This window comes from Natrix helvetica (genome assembly GCF_964273705.1).
Source record: "Natrix helvetica genome assembly, chromosome: 6".
Taxonomy (NCBI): Eukaryota; Metazoa; Chordata; class Lepidosauria; order Squamata; family Natricidae; genus Natrix; species Natrix helvetica.
Window position 1 is genome coordinate 1,173,842 of NC_138553.1, and position 18,301 is coordinate 1,192,142.

General features: G+C 45.8%; 2 protein-coding genes across 3 annotated transcripts in view; one reads left to right on the forward strand and one right to left on the reverse strand.

Moving 5' to 3' along the window:
• Positions 1-18,301, reverse strand: part of LOC309394510 (lithostathine-1-alpha-like) — a 57,848-nt gene that overhangs the window by 15,490 nt on the left and 24,057 nt on the right. The window lies entirely within an intron of this gene.
• On the forward strand, positions 1,157-6,659 carry LOC309394513 (C-type lectin lectoxin-Thr1-like). Of its 2 annotated transcripts, none has more exons than XM_081957759.1 (6): positions 1,157-1,253; positions 1,615-1,688; positions 2,741-2,835; positions 3,374-3,514; positions 4,743-4,857; positions 5,481-5,777. In XM_081957759.1, the coding sequence occupies exons 2-6, from the start codon at positions 1,631-1,633 to the stop codon at positions 5,549-5,551; spliced, it is 480 nt and encodes a 159-aa protein (XP_081813885.1). In that variant the 5' UTR covers positions 1,157-1,253; positions 1,615-1,630; the 3' UTR covers positions 5,552-5,777. The 2 variants fall into 2 exon arrangements, with proteins under 2 accessions (XP_081813885.1, XP_081813886.1); XM_081957760.1 differs by lacking the exon at positions 5,481-5,777 and adding an exon at positions 6,404-6,659 and having other exon boundaries at positions 1,160-1,253.

Consider the following 18,301-nt stretch of genomic DNA (forward strand, 5'->3'; position numbering starts at 1 on the left):
GTGTCTTTTCGGGTGCGTTTCAAGGTGTTGAGCATCATCTTCAAGGCGCTCCATGGCACAGGACCTAGTTATTTGCGGGATCGTATCCTGCCCCATACATCCCTTCGGCCGATTCGCTCACACAGAGAGGGACTCCTCCGGGTGCACAAAGAGTGAGGCCAGCAGAGCAAATGCGACCGTTTATATTAAGATCCGGCTGCTGGAGGGGGCAGAGGCTGACAGGACACAACACCTCTTCAAGCAGTTTACAAAGTCATCCTATTGCCCCCAACAATCCGGGTCCTCATTTTACTGACCTCCGAAGTACGTAAGGATGAGTCAACCTTGAGCAGTGGCTGAGCAATCAAACTGCCGAAGTGCTGGCAGCCAGCAGTCAGCAGAAGTAGCTGCAGTACTACATTCTCACCCCTGTGCCACCACGGCTCCTATCCACCAGAAAAGCACTTAAGGCCTGTTTTTCGCCCAAGCGATAGGCTAGGACAGGGTAGGCGAGAGGATTTAAGGAGGGGTTGCATGAGGAAGTTTGCTTTGGTGCCTGGTTGTTAATGTTGATTGTGTCAAAAGATGTAGGTTTGATGTTTTTTCCCACTTTTGACTGAGAATTCAGATTACAGATTAACAGATTAACAGATGAGTTGGAAGGGACCTTGTAGGTCATCTAGTCCAACCCCCACACCCAAGCAGGAGACCCTAGTTTCCATCCATTATTCCTTCTCTGGTGCTTTGGAAAATAGCTTGACCCCCCCCACTCCTCTCGTGGCAGCCCCTCAAATATCGGAAGGCTGCTATCATGTCTCCCCTGGTCCTTCTCTTCACTGGAGTAGCCTTCAACACAAGGTGGGCAGCTATATAAAAGCTTTAGGTAAAATAAATAAATCTGAAAGCCCAGAGGTTTGAGGAAACTTCCATTTGATGCCGGGTTTGAAATTATGTTTGTATGATTTTATTTTTATAAGAATAAATAAAAATTTATTTTTTTTTTAAAGAATAAATACATAGAACAAATGAACCTGATGCTTACATAGGGATTCAAGTCGGGACTTAGCCTTTCCCTGGAAAGAATGGAAAGCAATCTTAATTCTGTTTGTTAGACCAAAACGCCTTTCTCAAGAAGAGTATTTCCTTTCCCTCCACCCCCCCTCCAATAGATCCCCCCCCCCGGCCTTGCCTATAAAGGCCTCCGTCCCCTTTGCTGGAGGAGAGCCTGGAGTTGCCACTGAGCAGACTTTCTACCTGTGAAGACAAAAGGACAGGTGAGTGCAGCTTTCCCACCTGTGGGCACCTGAGAGGCCCCTGCAGCAGATCCCTCCTGCATCTGTCTCTCTCCACCTGAAGGGACCCCTTGCAGGGGGCTGCAGGCACTGTCCAGGTAGCAGCAGGGGGTCTGCAGGAGGCAGGGAGCAGGGGGTCTCTGGGGAAGCAAAAGAGATGCACAGGGGAGCCTTTCCAGCAATGCAGGGTCCACTCTGACCCACCAAGGCTGCTGGATGACCAAGGAGGGAGAAACGGGGTCCAGCGAAACAGTGCAAGCCGAAGTGTGGGAGTCCCCAGCTTGGTCATAGGCTGGACTTCCCACCCATCTCCCCTCCTTTCCTCCCCCAATCCTCTCTGCAGGGAAGGAAGGAAGACCATGGGGCGATTCATCTTCCTCACCCTCGGCTTGCTGGTCGTGGCTTTCTCCCTAAGAGGTGAGTTTGAACAGGGTCTCTCGTGTCCAGAGAGGCCATTTCTCTAGCCTCTGAACCCCTTCCTGGTGTGACCCCTCCCAGCATCCTCTCCCTGAAGTTGCTTTTTTTTTTATCCCTGCGTGGTAAAAATATCCTGATAAAAAACCAAAGGGGAACCACAAGCAACCACAGGCAGTAAATCTTACTTCAAGATCAGAGGTTTATTGTTTCATGAGCAATTTTGAACATGAATAGCAAACGTAGCGCAACTTAGATTAACAATTTATTGCAATAAGCTCCACTGACATAGCTGAATCCAGCAAGGATGAGCTACAGCCAGTGGCCCTGAACTCTCCCCAAGGCATTCTTTTTATACTTTTCTGCACGCATTTCACAACTTCCTTCCTTGTTCTGTCAGATGAGATGCGTTCATCTGAAATCTCCTACCATCTGCAGCTTTCAGTTTCTTATTTCTTAATGTCCCATATGCTTCGTGTTCCAAAATATCTCAAAACTGATGATACTGCATGCTATAAGTTTTACACAATATGGGTTACAAATATTTCATTAGTTTGCAAGTTTAAAGCAAGCACTATAATATATTGCCTTATAAGACATCTCTAACAGGAGCATAGGCCAGGTATGGGATCAAAGAGCATAGATGTAGGAATAAAGGTGGAGTTATTTTCTCACACCTGTTTGGCTAATTCTGCAATTTAGACTCCACCTGCTCTCTCTCTCTGCTCCAAGACTTGGGACCAACTCAATTGATTCACACAAGATATGCAGCTTCCAGAAAATTAACCAAGGCTAACCCTAAACAAGCTTTGGACATTTTGTAAATGTAGCTGCAAATCAATTTCAATGTATTGTCCTCAAAGATGTTTTCAACTCAGCAGGTTCAGAATGTTCTGTGGACCCAGCTATGTCTCCTCCTCCTCCTCCTCCTCCTCCTCCTCCTCCTCCTCCTCCTCCTCCTCCTCCTCCTCCTCTTCCTCCTCCTCCTCCTCCACCACCACCACCACCTTTCCTCTTGGCCACCTTCTCACTGAGCTTCCTCTCTTCCCACACAGGAGCCAAAGGCTGTTGTTGTCCCCGTGATTGGCTCCCCAATAATGGCTTTTGCTACAAGGTCTTCGATGACCACAGGAGCTGGAACGATGCCGAGGTGAGAAGCGCTGTGTATCTGTGAACATACTGTACTAGCCCAGGCAGAGGAGAAGTCTAGGCAGAGCCTTGAGTAACACCCAGGTCCCCTCTGGTTGGGCTGAAGGGGAGGGCCACTAGGCTGTGTGCGTGAAAAGAAAAGAAAACCATTAGGGCAGTCTGAAATGCAAGTATTCTCTGGACACTATACTGGTGTGGGCTTCCCTGACTGGTATCTGTTGGGCAGTGCTGAGCATGATCTGGACAACAGGTTTCCTGATGTTTCACTGGCAACTCTGGTGGCGTCTCCAGCGTCTCCTTGACTCTGAAGGGATGAGAATGTGAGAGTTTATCTCCTGAATCTGGAATTGTTCAGGAGCTGCAGAATCTAGAAAGGGCATCTGAGGGGAGTCAGTGCAGTCAAGAGAGGGGCTAGGACCACGCAATCGGATTCCCTGACTCTTTTCTCACTTTCACAAACTAACACACACACACACACAGACACACACATTTGCTTGTCTCCTTAACATGTGCCAGTCTCCCTTGTCGCTCCCTTCCAGTTGTTCTGCAGGAAATACAAGCCAGGCTGCCACCTGGCCTCCATCCATAGCCGTGAAGAGTCAACTGACTTGGCCGAATACGTCTCCGACTATCTCAAAAGTGGTGGAAATGTCTGGATTGGACTGAATGACCCACAGAAAGTAGGTTCATTTCTGTTGCGAATGTTTGTCGTAGGTTTTTTTTTTACGGATCCTCCATGAGGAAGCAGAATAGAATAGAAATGGAAGGGACCTTGGAGATCTTCTAGTCCAGCCCCTTGCTCAAGCAGGAGACTGTATACCATTACAGGCAAATGGCTGTCTTCTTAAAAAACTCCAGCAATGGCCCCCCACAATTGCTGTTCCACTGGTTGATTGGCCTCACTGTTAGGAAATATCTCCTTAGTTGCAGGTTGCTTCTCTCTTTGATTAATTTCCATCCATTGCTTCTTCTCCTGTCTTCAGGTGCTTTGGAAAATAAATTGCCCCCCTCCTCTTTGTGGCAGCACCTCAAATACTGGAATGCTGCTATCATGTCCTTCCTAGTCCTTCTTTTCACTAGACTAGCCGTACCCAGTTCCTGCAAGCGTGCTTCAAATGTTTTTCTCTCATCGTTGTCGTCGTCATCGATTTATTTTCTAAGTGTTTTGCTGATGGTCTCCCACCAAACGACTCATTAATGTAGATGTATTAATTACTTCTGAGAAGCTTTTTCTTGGATCATCACCTGCCCAAGACTTCATCAAGGTTAACCCTGCTTAGTTCTTCCAGATCAACTAAGATCAAATAGATAGATAAAGAGAGAGGGAGGGAGGGGAGGGGAGAGAAGGGAGAATGAGAGAGAGGGACAGAGGGGAAAGGGAGAGGGAGAAGAGGAGAGAGGAAGAGAGGGAGATGGGGACAGAGGGGAAAGGGAGAGGGAGAAGGGGAGAGGGGGAGATGGAGAGAAGGAGAAAGGGAGATGGAGAGAAGGAGAAAGGGAGAGGGAGAAAGGGAGATGGGAGAAGGGGAGAGAGGAAGAGAGGGAGATGGAGACAGAGGGGAAAGGGAGAGGGAGAAGGGGAGAGGAGGAGATGGAGAGAAGGAGAAAGGGAGAGGGAGAAGGGGAGGGGGGAGATGGAGAGAAAGGGAGAGGGAGAAGGGGAGAGAGGAAGAGAGGGAGATGGGGACAGAGGGAGAGAGTGAGAGGGAGTGAGAGAGAGGGAGAGGGGAGAGAAGGAGAGAGATGGACAGAGGGAGAGGGAGGGAGTGGGAATGGGAGAGGAGAAAGAGAGACAGAGAGAGAGAGAGAGTTGATCTGATCCTTGCCAACCCTTCCTGTCTCCACCTGGGTCCAGAAGCACCAGAGTCCCTTCCTCAGTTGATTAACGTGGCTTCCCTGTCATTATAGCAACGCAATTGGCAGTGGACAGACAGATCCAGAAACAGCTACCTGGCGTGGAACGAAGGAGAGCCCAACAACAGCGGGAACAATGAATATTGCGCTGAACTTTGGAGCCAATCAGGTAAGCCAAGGTGGAGGGAAGGGAGCCGAGGATGCGCTTCCGAGAGTGAGAACCCTTCTTTGAACATTTACTCTTTGGCAAGGAAAAAATTAGCACCTGCCTAGGTTAATTAAAAATCAACCACAATCGCAACTGTAAAACTATGAACTCTGGAGAAAGCATGGGGGATTTAAAGAAGAACCCCCCCCCCCCGAACTAAAATCCACCCCCCCCCAACTTCATGGAAGTAGAGATCGCTTAGAACTTTGAGTCTCACCCAGCCCTTGTTGCATGGTGCAAAGCCAACAACATCGCAAACCACACAATATATTTATTAATTCTTGATGTAGGGAGTCCAGGACAAAGGCAGATCTTTGCATCAAAATTTCTTTCATTGTTTTTTTTAATCACAGTGGTTTATACTGGATGCCAGTGGACTTGATCCAACCTTTCACCAGTAGATGTTTTTGGAAACAAGGGTGGCACATTGTGGCTACTCCCACATAAGGGTCTTAATGGCGATTTATGACCTCTCTGGCACAGGAACACATAGTTGAGGCCAGCCCCACCCATTTCCTAAATTGAAATGGAGCCCACTCCTTCCAATCCTTCTCTCCAAACTTCCCTTCTTCTTCCCATGTCAGGAGCCTTCTTCTCAACCAGTTATTTCTTCTCCCTTTTGAGGAAGACCCCAAAGAGACAACAGGTGGTTTAAAAGCAACCCCCATCTACCCAGTTGCCAGTCTCCATTGCCTTAAAATATGAAGAAAACATGACGCAAACACAAGCAATGGAACATAAGGCTCCCAGAGTCTTAGATTTTAAAAGATCTGATTTTAATGAACTCAGAGAGAACTTGGGAAATATTCCTTGGATGAAAATCCTAAGGAGATCCTCTAGTCCAACCTCCCACCCACCCCTGCCCAAAAGGAGACCCTAGACCATGTCTGACAGATGGCAGTCCAATCTATTCTTGAAAGCCTCCAATGATGAAGGTCCCAAAACTTCTGAAGGCAACTTTTGTTCCATGGTTTGATTGTTCTCACTGTCAGGAAATTCCTCCTTATTTCTAGGTTGAATCTTTAATTGGGGGGCCTCTTTGCAAGCCACTATACTTGTTCCCACACCCATCATCCAGGGATGCCCTTAGCACATGGGAGGAAAAAAGGGTCCATATAACAATCATATGACAGTGAAATCAATGCTGCTCCATCCAGTTTTGACAGGCCAAAGAGATGGACCAAAATCTCAGGTCCTTTGCTGGCCTCTTGTGGCTGAGCAGAGCTTGATAGGCAAAGCCTACTTGCCATATCCTGATTTGCGTTGTGTTTATATTTATCGACAAAGAATAAAGAGAGACTAGTATAGATCTATTTCAAGCTGTTGATCCTGATTTCTTGGCTATCTTGGTTACAACACTCCACTGAACGCAGAAGCCCATTTTAGCCAGTTAGGTTCTTCACCTGTAGTATCTTCAGGTACCCCTGCAAAGGAGGGAGGAGCCATGGAAATGCTCCCCTGGGACTCTGAGGTCTAAGCCTGCAAAACGTCTCCTTTCTCTGCCTAGGTTACAAGAAGTGGAACGATCTGAACTGTGAGTCCACACGTGCATACCTCTGCAAGTGCAGATTCTGATGCAACGTCTCCTTCTCCTGCTCTGTGGGGGACAGAAGCGCCTGGTGAAGCGCCTGGAGAAGCAAGGGAGCCTTCCCAAAATCTCTGCTCTGCGTCCCTTTGCTTCATGGATGCTTTCTGTAGCTTGGATCTGATTTTGCTCCTCCTGATGGGCCAGGAGGTCAAATAAATTCTGTCTTGATTGACAAGCTGGAAGAAGTTTGTTTGGGTCACTAGATTTGGACACAATAAGGGCACACAATTTGACTCCTGGAAGGCAAATCTTGTTTGTTTGTTTCATTGATTGATTGATTGACAGTATACATTCTGATCTTTCTGATTCCATACAATATAATGTTTTGGCCTCTCTAAGAAGCCAGAGAAAGATTTGGCTAGATGTGAAATTCTCACTGTTTCATTGAGAAAAGGCCAGAGAGACATCCTGGCACCACCGTCCACTCTGAAGCCAAGGATGACCCTCCATGCTCTATGCATAGGTTCAACGTATGAGGATCACGTAACCCAACACATTGTTTCTCTTAACTGCCAAGATTCCCAAAATACAGATATCTTTTTTTCATGTTTGCATCATTATCACAACAGAAAAAAAAGGGGGGTAGTTGTATACATTAAAGATAACATTCCAGTAAAACAAATCTACAGAGCTGATGAAGGTAGAATATTAATATTATCAGTTACATTAAACAAAAAGCGGATTGTGCTTGAGGGAATCTATGCCCCAAATGAGGGGCAAAAACAATTTTATAAGAAGTTGCATAATATTATTGGGGAGATAGAAAATGAGAGTATTTGTATTGCGCGTGATTTAATGCAATAGTGGATAGAAATTTGGATTATAGAAGTGATAAAACAAAAAAGGGATCAGAAGAATACTACCTACTACCTTTTTTTCAAAATGGCAGAAGAGTTGGGCATCCAGGATAGTTGGAGAGAAAAGAATATGGGAAAAAAACCAATGCACGTACTTCTCAGGTAGACATCAATTGTGGTCGAGAATTGATATGGCCTGGATGTCACCAGAATTAAACTCAGATGTAGAAGAAATTACAATTGACAAGAATCTCTGGGCAGACCATAATCCAGTGAAAATTAGATGGAAGGGACAAAAGAAAGTAAGGAGGAAGACCTTAAAAAGATCAATCTTAAAACATAAAGAATTTGTTTTGAAGATGGAAGAGCAAATACGGCTCTTCTTCCAGGATAATAAGAAAGAAGACACAAGCATTCAAAATGTATGGGACATGGCAAAAGCCTACACGAGAGGCACTGCAATTGCCTATATGGCAAAAGAAAACAAAAGAGAGAGACAATGGCAAAAAAGCCTAGAGGAGGAAATTAGCAGAATAGAGGAAGAATTACAGAAAGAACTCCAAAGACATAAATTGAAACAACAAGCGAATTTAATTAAATATAAACTGAATATTATCAAGGAGGAATTAGCGCAACAAATAAAAAGAAGCAAACAAAATTTCTTTGAAAATGCAAACAAGCCAGGGAAATGGCTAGCCCAGAGGTTCCCAATCTTTTTCGGTTTGCGGCTCCCATAACACTTCGGATTTTTTCCGCGGCTCCCTTAATAGGTACATCCAATTTTTTTAAATTTTTGACTTTTTAAGGATTTGGAAATCTACTTTTTAGTTCGTTAAGGTTAGGTTAATTGAAAAATAAATTAAACACGAGCTTTAAATTCACAATTTATTGAACATCGTTTAATGATTTAAAATTATTAATGGGATGGATGGGCTTGTTGTTCACTGCACAACTTCTCAAATCTTGGATCAGAAAAATAGCTTTTGAAAAGTAACTTAACCACCACACTAGCCCAGTGGTGGGCAACCTTTTTTTTCAACTGAGCCAAATCTCGCCAAAACCACGATTGAAATTTATTTGGAGAGCCGCTCTTGCTTAGCAACCAAAATTTTGGGCTCAATTGTGGTCATATGTTGTTTTTCTTTCTTTCTTTCACCTCTCTCTCCCACTTTCTTTCTTTTTTTCTTTTTCTTTCTCTCTCTCTCTCTGGCTCTTTGTCTCTCTCTCCCTCCCTCCCTCTCTGTCTCCCTCTGTCATTTTCTCTGGGTGTCTATCTGTCTCTCTCTCTCTGTGTATCTCTGTCTCTCTCTCCTCCTTCCCCCATCTCTGTCACTCTGTGTGTGTGGGTGTGTCTGTCTCTCACTCATTCACTTAATCACTCACTCTCTGTGTGTCTCTCTGTCTATCTTTCTCTCCCTCCCTCCCCCTCTGTCTCCCTCTCTCTCTCTCTCTGTGTGTGTGTGTGTGTCTCCCTCTGTCTCTCTCCCCTCCCTTCCTCTCTCTCTGTCACTCTGTGTATGTGGGTGTGTCTGTCTCTCACTCATTCACTTAATCACTCACTCTGTGTGTGTGTCTCTCTCTGTCTGTCTATCTTTCTCTCCCTCCCTCCCCCTCTCTGTGTCTGTGTGTGTGTGTCTGTGTGTCTTTCTGTCAGTCTCTCTATGATTCCCTCCCTCACTCCCTCTCTCTGTTCCTCTCTCTGTCTGTCTGTCTCACTCACACACACACACACTGTGGTCACCACAGTGTGTGTGTGTGTGAGTGAGACAGACAGACAGAGGAACAGAGAGAGGGAGTGAGAGAGGGAATCAGAGAGAGACTGACAGAGACGAATCAGAGACGTACTTTTAACTACCTGGCAGCGGCGTTTTGCCTTGGGGGGCTCCTCAGAACTTCCCAAGACTTTGGAGGGAAGTTTACAGCCCTCCCTCAGAACGCTTCGGAGGGAAGCTTCTGCCAAGGCGAGTGGCAACAAGTCTCCCAGGCTTTAATTTGCCGAGCTGTGCGCACGGGCCTGTTTTCCACGGCGTGGAGCAGCGGTGAGATTCTGCGCAGCGAGCGATGATTCCAGGGGCCATCCGGGAAGATGAGGAACGCGAGGGGGACCCTGCCCCCCCACTGATGCCCCCCGGAATCATCGCTCGCCGCCCAGAATCTCGCCGCTGCTCCACACCGTGGAAAACAGGCGCGCGCGTACAGCTCGGCAAATTTCAGCCTGGGAGACTTGTCATGCCCGGGCTTTTGCAGAAGCTTCCCTCCGAAGCCCGAGAGGAGGGAGGGAAGCGGGCGCCCGGCTTCGCGGCGCCCTTATGACGATAGCGCGGCTCCCCAGGGAGCCGCGGCGCACACTTTGGGAATCACTGGGCTAGCCTATAGGCTGAAAAAACAGAAAGAAAGAAGGTGGATTAGCAAATTATAAAACAAAGAGGGAAATATAATACATCAAAATGAAGGGAAAAAATGATAACCTATGAGTTGTACAAGAATTTATACAAGGATGACAAATGCAATATAGAAGTGAAAGCACAGTGATGTTTCCAAAATGCCGAACTACCCACAATCTCTGAAAACGTAAAATATATGTTGAACAAAGACATAACTTTGTTAAAGTTGACAGAGGCAATAAAAAGGCAAAAAAATAATAAAATGCCAGGTCCTGATGGATTACCATCTGAAATATACAAAGAGCTGCAAGACCTTCTAGGGCCAATACTATTAGAGGTTTTCAATTCAGTATTAAAAGAGGCAAAGATACTGGCATCATGGGAAGAAGCAAATATTACACTTATCCCTATGGAGAACTCTGATTTGACGCTAATCAAAAAATATAGGTCCATTTCTTTGTTAAATGAAGACTATAAAATATTTATGGCCATAATGGTTGAAAGACTAAAAAAAATTCTGGGGAAATTTATCCATGTATATCAGAATGGTTTCTTGCCAAGAAGGCAACTAAAAACTAGCATCAGGACGATACTAGACATCCTAGAATATTACAAAGTCCACAGTGAGAAACAAATGGCCTTGATATTTATTGATGCACAAAAAGCGTTTGACAATGTTAAATGGGATTTTATTTTGTGCCAGTTAAAGTATGTGGAATTTGGTGGACACTTCATAAATATGTTTAAGGCAATATATTATAATCAAGTGGCCAGAGTGGTAATAAATGGGGATGTGAAGGTTTCAAGAGTTGCCCTAATTAATTTACGAGGATGTCAACGCCTAAGGCGTTTCCAGGGGATACAACACAGAGCTTTAAAATTCAAAAAGGCACAAGGCAAGGGTGCCCTTTATCTCCACTATTATTTATATTAACGTTAGAGGTCTTGACCAGGATAATTCAAAAAGATGAGCAAATTAAGGGTCTAGAAATTAAAAAGGAAGTATTTAAGCTCCAAGCATTTGCAGTTGACCTGGTGTTTATTATGGAAAAAACCATTGTGAACTGGTATGAGGCTAATGGAAGTACTGGGAGAATACGGGGAACCAGCTGGTTTGAAGGTAAATAAAGACAAAACTATTAGTGAAAAACATGACAAATGGGCAGAAAAATGAATTGGCTGATAGATTAAACATTCAAATAGCAAATAAAGTGAGATATTTAGGAATACAATTAACAGTGAGATGCGCAACACTCAAAGCAGATAATTACAATAAACTATTTGACCAAATTAAGGGGGATCTGGAAGGGTGGTAAATTTTACAGCTCTCCTTCATGGAGAGAATAGCAACAGTCAAAATGAACATCCGACCCAAAATACTTTTTTTGTTTCAAAATATACCAATAAGATTGGAGAAAGAATATTTTAGAAATTTAAACAAAATGGCATCTCAGTTTATTTGGCAAGGAAAGGGGCCTAGAATTAACCTGAAACTTACAGGATCCCAAAGAAAGAAGAGGATTCAGACTGCCCAATTGGGAAAGATACTATCAAGCGACTGCTCTATCATGGGAGAAAGATTGGATGGGACTTAAAAATAGAAGACTGTTAGCGTTGGACGGTCAGGGTATGCAAATGAAAGTGGCATGCCTTCCCATGGGATGGCAAACATAAAACCCATCAGTACTTCCAGAGGCACCATATAAGACGAGTTCTACTTGATGTGTGGTTAAGGATTAAACAACAAAATTACATGGAACCCCAAACTGGTCATCGACATTGGAGATGTTCGTTCATCCAAATTTTATTAATTTAGGGAAAGTAATTAATTACAATGAGATACTAAAAGAAAGAGGTGAGTTAAAATCTAGAAGAGAATTATATGAGGAAGGAATAGAACTGGAATGGTGGGCTTACTCACAATTCCAACCTCAATATGTGAAAGACAAAAAAGAGTGTGGCATTAGGAAAGAACCTACAGAATTAGATAGAATTTTACTAGGTGGATAAAATGATTTAAAAAATTATACCAATATCTATTGGACCTTCTACCATATGTGGTGGGAGTGCACGAAAGCTAGGGCTTTTTGCAGTGACTTGCGGTGAAGTTTATGGCTGGTGAGGAATTGACACAGTGGTGACTTGTGGACTTCAACTCCCAGAATTCCACAGCCAGGCATGCTCAGTTCCAATTTAAAGCGACAGCATTTGTTTTTCTCCTTTGTGAAAGAAGTTTCCTTCTTTTATATTCTTTTTCTTCTCCCTTTCCCTCCTTCCTCCCTCTCTCCCTCACACCCCCCCTCTCTCAAACACACACACACATACACAGAGAAGTCGGATTGGACTATCTCTCCTACCCCCTTCCCTCTCTCACTCACTCTCAAACAAACACACATGCGCACACACATACAAAAGTTGGATTGGATATCTTTTCTAGTGGCTTGAAAGCAGCTCCTCTGCCATCCCTCCCATTCCCCTGCTGCCTTCCCCAAATACCTCCACCATTGCAAATGCAGCCTGCTGTCTCGGTGGGAAATGCTGGAACACAATAAAGCCCACCCACTCACCTCCTGCTGGCAGGCTGGGGTAAGAGGAGAGGCAGAGAAGCTGGAGGGGAGCCGATCCGAGCCTTTCAAAAGAAAGAGGCTGAGGGAAAGTGTGTGTGCTACAGCATGGCTCTTTGCCTGACTTCCTGCCTCCTCCTGTGGTCTCCTCAGTGCTCGCTTGTGCTCTCCCAACTCAAGCGGAGTTTGATTGCAGGCGGAGCACCGTTGCCTTTTCAAATGTGTAATCAGTGAAGCTGGGCTGGATTTTTATATAGTTTTATCCAGCTGTGTGTGTGTGAGAGAGAAATGGATGGGGGCCTGGGGAGGAAGTCATTACACTTGGGGAGGGAGAGCACCAGCGAGGAGACCACAGGGGAAGGCAGGAAGCCAGGCAAAGAGCCATGCTGTAGCACAGACATTTTTCCCCAGCCCCGGAAGGATCCACTATGTAAAAATCCACCCCAGCTTCACTGATTGCAGGTTTGAAAAGGCAACGTGGCTGTGCCTGCAATCAAAATATTTGGACAACCATTTAAATATGAGCCAGCAGTGTGCAGAAGCTGCCAAAAAAGCCAACACAGTTCTAGGCTGCATCAACAGAGGGATAGAATCAAGATCACGTGAAGTGTTAATACCACTTTATAAGGCCTTGGTAAGACCACACTTGGAATGCTGCATTCAGTTTTGGTCACCACCATGTAGAAAAGATGTGGAAACTCTAGAAAGAGTGCAGGGAAGAGCAGCAAAGATGATTAGGGGACTGGAGACTAAAACATAGGAAGAACGGTTGCAGGAACTGGGTATGTCTACTGACTAGGGGAGACATGATAGCATTGTTCTAATATCTCAGGGGTTGCCACAAAGAAGAGGAAGTCAAACTATTTTCCAAAGAACCTGAAGGCAGAACAAGAAGCAATGGCTGGAAACTAATCAAGGAAAGAAGTAACTTAGAACTGAGGAGAAACTTCCTGACAGTTAGAACAATTAATCAGTGGAACAGCTTGCCTCCAGAAGTTGTGAATGCCCCAACACTGGAAGTCTTTAAAAAGATGTTCAATAGCCATCTGTCTGAAATAGTATAGGGTTTCCTGCCTAGGCAGGGTGTTGGACTAGAGGACCTCCAAGGTCCCTTCCAACTCTGCTATTGCATTGTATTGTAAACTACACTTGGGGAGGGAGAGCACAAGTGAGCCAGGGTCCTTCCCTCCAGCCTTTGCCCAAAGCCCTGCACCAGGAGAATGAAGTTTGAATTCCTCCCCCTCCCTCCGACCCACACGTACCTTTTCCAGGTGCTTCAGAGAGGACTTAAACTCTGCTCTTGCCTTGGGCCCTGCCCAAACAAGCGCCCTCTACTATGAGGCAGGAGAACTGCGTGCCTCACCTAGTCTGAATTTTTAGGTGTTTTATGATTGCTCAGCACAAGAAACACGTTTCACACATAGCAATCATAAAACTCCTAAAAAGTCAGACTAACCATGTTGATCCCAATGGAGAGATCCATACATGGGGCAGAGCAGCATCTGGCTGAGAGATCCCACTGGGCCAAAGACTCAGAGGTCACAGCATATTTGGCCAAGGGAGAAATGGGACAGGCTCATCCAAGCAAGAAACACCTTCTACTTTCGAAGCAGCTCATCCTTGACAGAAAGTGAAGGGGCTTCTCAAGAACTTTACAAGAAAGTTTGAAATAGGCCGCAACCCATTCAGAGCCAGGCCATGGAAGAGGCGGATGAGCAAGAATGCACACAAAGCTACATTTATGGGAGTGCTGTGCATGAGAAATCACCCCCCACCTCTGCAGCCACCACCACCTCCTCTGGTCCACCAAGCCGGAAAGGTTGGGGAACACTCTTATCAATCAATCAATCAATCAATCAATCAATCAATCCATCAATGCAATTAACCTCCAGGAGTAAACGTTCTGTGCCCTTATCGTGTTCCAAATTTAATGGTGCAAATAAGCTGATTTCAGGTTGTTAATCAGGACCAGAAATCCTGAAGCAAAGCAAATTCTCTCTCCCTCCGCCCTCCCCCCAACAGAAATCCACCCCCTGCCTTGTCTATAAATGCCTCCGTTCCTTTTGCTGGAGATTAGGCTGGAGTTGCCACTGAGCAGACTTGCTACCTGTGGAGGCAAAGGGACAGGTGAGTGGGGCTCTCCCACCCATGGGCACCTGACAGGTGAGGCCCCTGCACCAGATCACTCCTGCATCTGTCTTTCTCCACCTGAAGGGACCTCTTGCAGGGGCTGCTGGGAACGTCCAGGTTCCAGCAGGGGATCTGTGGGAGGCAGGGTCTCTAGGGGGATCTCTGGGGAAGGGATGCACAGGACAGACTTTCCAGGGGAGGCTCTTCTGCTCTTTAGGGAGCAGTGCAGGATCTGCTCTGACCCACCAAGGCTGCCCGATGACCAAGGAGGGAGAAAAGTGGAAAAGTGGGAACCAAAGTGTGGGGTTTCCAGCTTGGTCACAGGTTGGATGTTGGATCGCCCTTCCTGAAGAGTTCCCCCCCCCCAAGGTCCTTCCTCCCCCTTCTGCCACTCTGCTCTTTGCTCTTCTCTGCAGGAAAGGAGACCATGGGGCGATTCCTCTTTGAGGGCCTGGGCTTGCTGGTCGTGGCCTTCTCCCTAACTGGTGAGTTCCAACTGGGTCTCTCGTGTCCAGAGAGGACAATGCTCTTGCCTCCTCCTCTTCCTCATCCTGCTGCTCTCATGGCCATCTTCTCATTGGGCTTCCTCTCTGGGGGTGAGGAGGAGGAGGAGGAGGAGGAGGACAGGGGTAGGTTTTGGCCAGCTTTACGGTTGGTTCGCTCGTGCACGCGCTTTGTGTGTGTGCACAGTTCAATTAAAGTTGCTCTGCACATGCGCAGAACTCAAAAACAAGATGGCGGTGGTGACAGCAGTGACCAGGGAACCAGTTGGGGGGCGTGGCAGGCCTGGGTCATTGCCGGTTCCAGTGACCCAGGCCACCATACTACTTCTAGTTCAGATGAACTGGATCAAACTGGTAGGAACTCACCTCTGGAGGAGGAGGAGGAGGAGGAGGAGGAGGAGGAGGAGGAGGAGGAGGAGGAGGAGGAGGAGGAGGAGGAGGAGGAGGAGGAGGAGGTGGAGGAGGAAGAGGACTGTGGGATCCTTGGTGCTCTCTGAGCTCAGTTGTATCTTTGCAGATGTTCCATTACCTAACTAGGGAACAGCATCAGTGCTAGAAGGGAGTGGGATTTGTGGTGGGGAGGAGGAGGAGAGGAGGGACTATGTGCTCTCTGAACTTGATGGATGGAGATTCAGAAAGTCCTTCAGGAGCACAGAGGTCTTCCCTTGCTAAGTCATAGCCCCCAAAACACCCACAACCCAACAAGGATTCAAGCTTGATATTCCCATGTTGCACGGACACACACACACACACACACGCACACACACACAATTTCATGAAATGCTCTTGGCAAGGGAATATTTATTTGTTAACTTCATGTGCTGCCCATCTCACTGTCAGCCAAGCTTACAAGCTTATAAAAAACATAATCTAAAATGACAGGAACATTAAAAAAAAATATTTATTCAATTTGGTTGCCACCCATCCCATCACGAGGTGTCTCTGAGCAGCTTACAATCTTACAAATCCAATCTGATATAGAGGAAAAATAAAACACTAAAAATTACAATTTTTTAAAATTAAGAATTAAGAGATTAAAATTAACCAAGGTCTAAATATATGGGAAGCACATGCCCATAGTCACCAAGAATTGAATATGGTTAAAACAACCACAGATATATGGGGTTCCATAGAGAAACAGGATGGAAGTGGGATATATCAGCTTTGCTGGCAACAACTTACCTGCCCAGGTAAGACTTCCCAAAAGGCCAAAGATGAAGCAAGTGATGAGAAGCATCTCCAAACCTGAGGAGGGAAACAGAAGTTGAGAAGAACCTTGAATGTCCTCCAACCACACCAGGTCACCCTCTTTCGGGTGCCCCTCCCCAGAAGGAAGAACCGAGCACTCATCTCAACCGTGAAACCCACCTGTTCATCTCTGGATTGCAGCCCCCTCCCCTCCCTAGAGCCACACTGAGCAACTGGTAGAGACCCCGGACTGCCAGGAATCACAGCCCGTAATTCTCAAAATGTTGATCCTGAGCTTCTTGCACTCCTAGTTGGTTCCCTCCATTGTGACCACTAGGATCTGGGTCATAGTTGGTGTGGTCCAGGATGTTTGGATGGTGTAAAGTCAGAGCAGGCTACCCCATAGAAGAATTTGGAGAAGGGACTCTTTGTTAATCCCCAGCCCCAATGAATTCAACGCCTAAATGGAAGGGATCCATGTTTTAAGTCCCGCCCCTCTTGATTTTCCTCTTCTCTTCATCTCTTCTATGGGCAAGAAAAGTAATTCTCCCTGCCCCTCCCCCACCTTTTAATCCTGTGAATTGGCTGCCAGAAATGGACAAAGAAAGACATAAACACAGACAATGCAAACCATCAACCTCTTAGGAGAGAGACAGGATTTTCAGTCGCTTATTACACAAGATGCTATGATGCCTCATCAGTCAAATAAATTATCTCTTATACATCTCTCCCCCCCCCCAGGAATTCTTGCAAAGGAGGTTGAAAGATTTCGAGCTGTGGGGATTGCTGCTGCATCAAAATATTTACTGATTTTGTTGAAAACCCTTTTGATCAGAGCAAGATACATAAGTACATGACGCTGGGATCAGAAGTATCCCTAAAGCTGTTGCATATAGTTCTTATTAAAACTTTCAAATAGGAACATGGAAAATTAATATAAACAAATATAGAGTAAGAGAGAGAGAGAGAGAGAGAGAGAGAGAGAGAGAGAGAGAGAGAGAGAGAGAGAGAGAGAGAGAGAGAGAGAGAGAGAGAGAGAGAGAGAGAGAGAGAGAGAGAGAGAGATCTAAGAAACACCAAAAATCGGGGGAAGGAAAAATAGAAAAAAAAGAAGATAGGAGTTAGCAGTTTCTGATATTCTTCAAAGCAGTTTTAAGTACAAATATTTGGTAAACTCTCTCGCTAAAGTTACATCAAGTTACTTGTCTTTCTGTAACAGGTCTCACCTTCAAAGGGTGATCCAGTCTGAGAGAAGAATCCTCTAAATCCCCAATGGTCTGTTTTATATACCAGAGAGCTCACATCTTCACACCCTGCAATGCAAGATAAGATGACACAAAACAGGTGTTAATATCCGGAGAGCAGGTAGAAACTCCTCCCCTTCTTGTGCTTCCATCCTGCTTTATAGTGTAAGATATCCAGAGTTGCTCCAATGTCAGGCATCCCCAAAATCAAACCAATACATTATAAATCAAGAGTGGCCAATGGAGGTGGGGTCTTGCTATGAGGTCCCACTGAGTGAAAGACTGAAGGGCCATGACATAAGTTGAGAAACAGGACATGCTCACCCAAGGGAAGAAGCTCCTTCCATGACATGATCCACACTTGACCCATCACATCACAAGACCCATCCCAAGGCCCCCACCTAACATGAACTTCCTACCCCAAGACCTACTGACCACACGAAGCCCTTACAAGCAGAAGAACACCAGCACTGACATCCTGCTGAAGATGTTACCTGGCCTGGTAATGTTTGGAGACCAAAACCACCAGCTAGGAGACTGCGCCTCCACCCTCATCCTCCACCCGAGCTGCAGATGTTCACCACTATCGCAAACTCCTTCCGTCTTTCTACCATGCTTGGTAAGAAGGCAACAGACTTCTTAAGAACTTAACAAGATAAGCTTTCCAAATATCAGTTTACACATAATTCTGTGGTTATGTGGCTGTAGCTGCCACATGGACTTTTGTGACCCTGCTGGAAATAGTTGTTGTGCAGAAGGCACACATCACAATGAGTGAAGGAGGAAGGAAAGGAAGGAGGAGAGTGGAGGGATTGTGTGGTGGGTTATGCGCAGTTGTGCACGCTCACATTTTCCCTTTCCGGTTGTTACAGTATGTGACGCCCCCCCCTCCGCCCCCTCATCATCCTCGTTGCTCTTCTCTGCACTCTTTCAACATCTTTTTTTACAGTGTGGTGACCAAAGCCGGATGCAGTACTTTAGGTGTGATCTCTACTAAGTCTTTATAG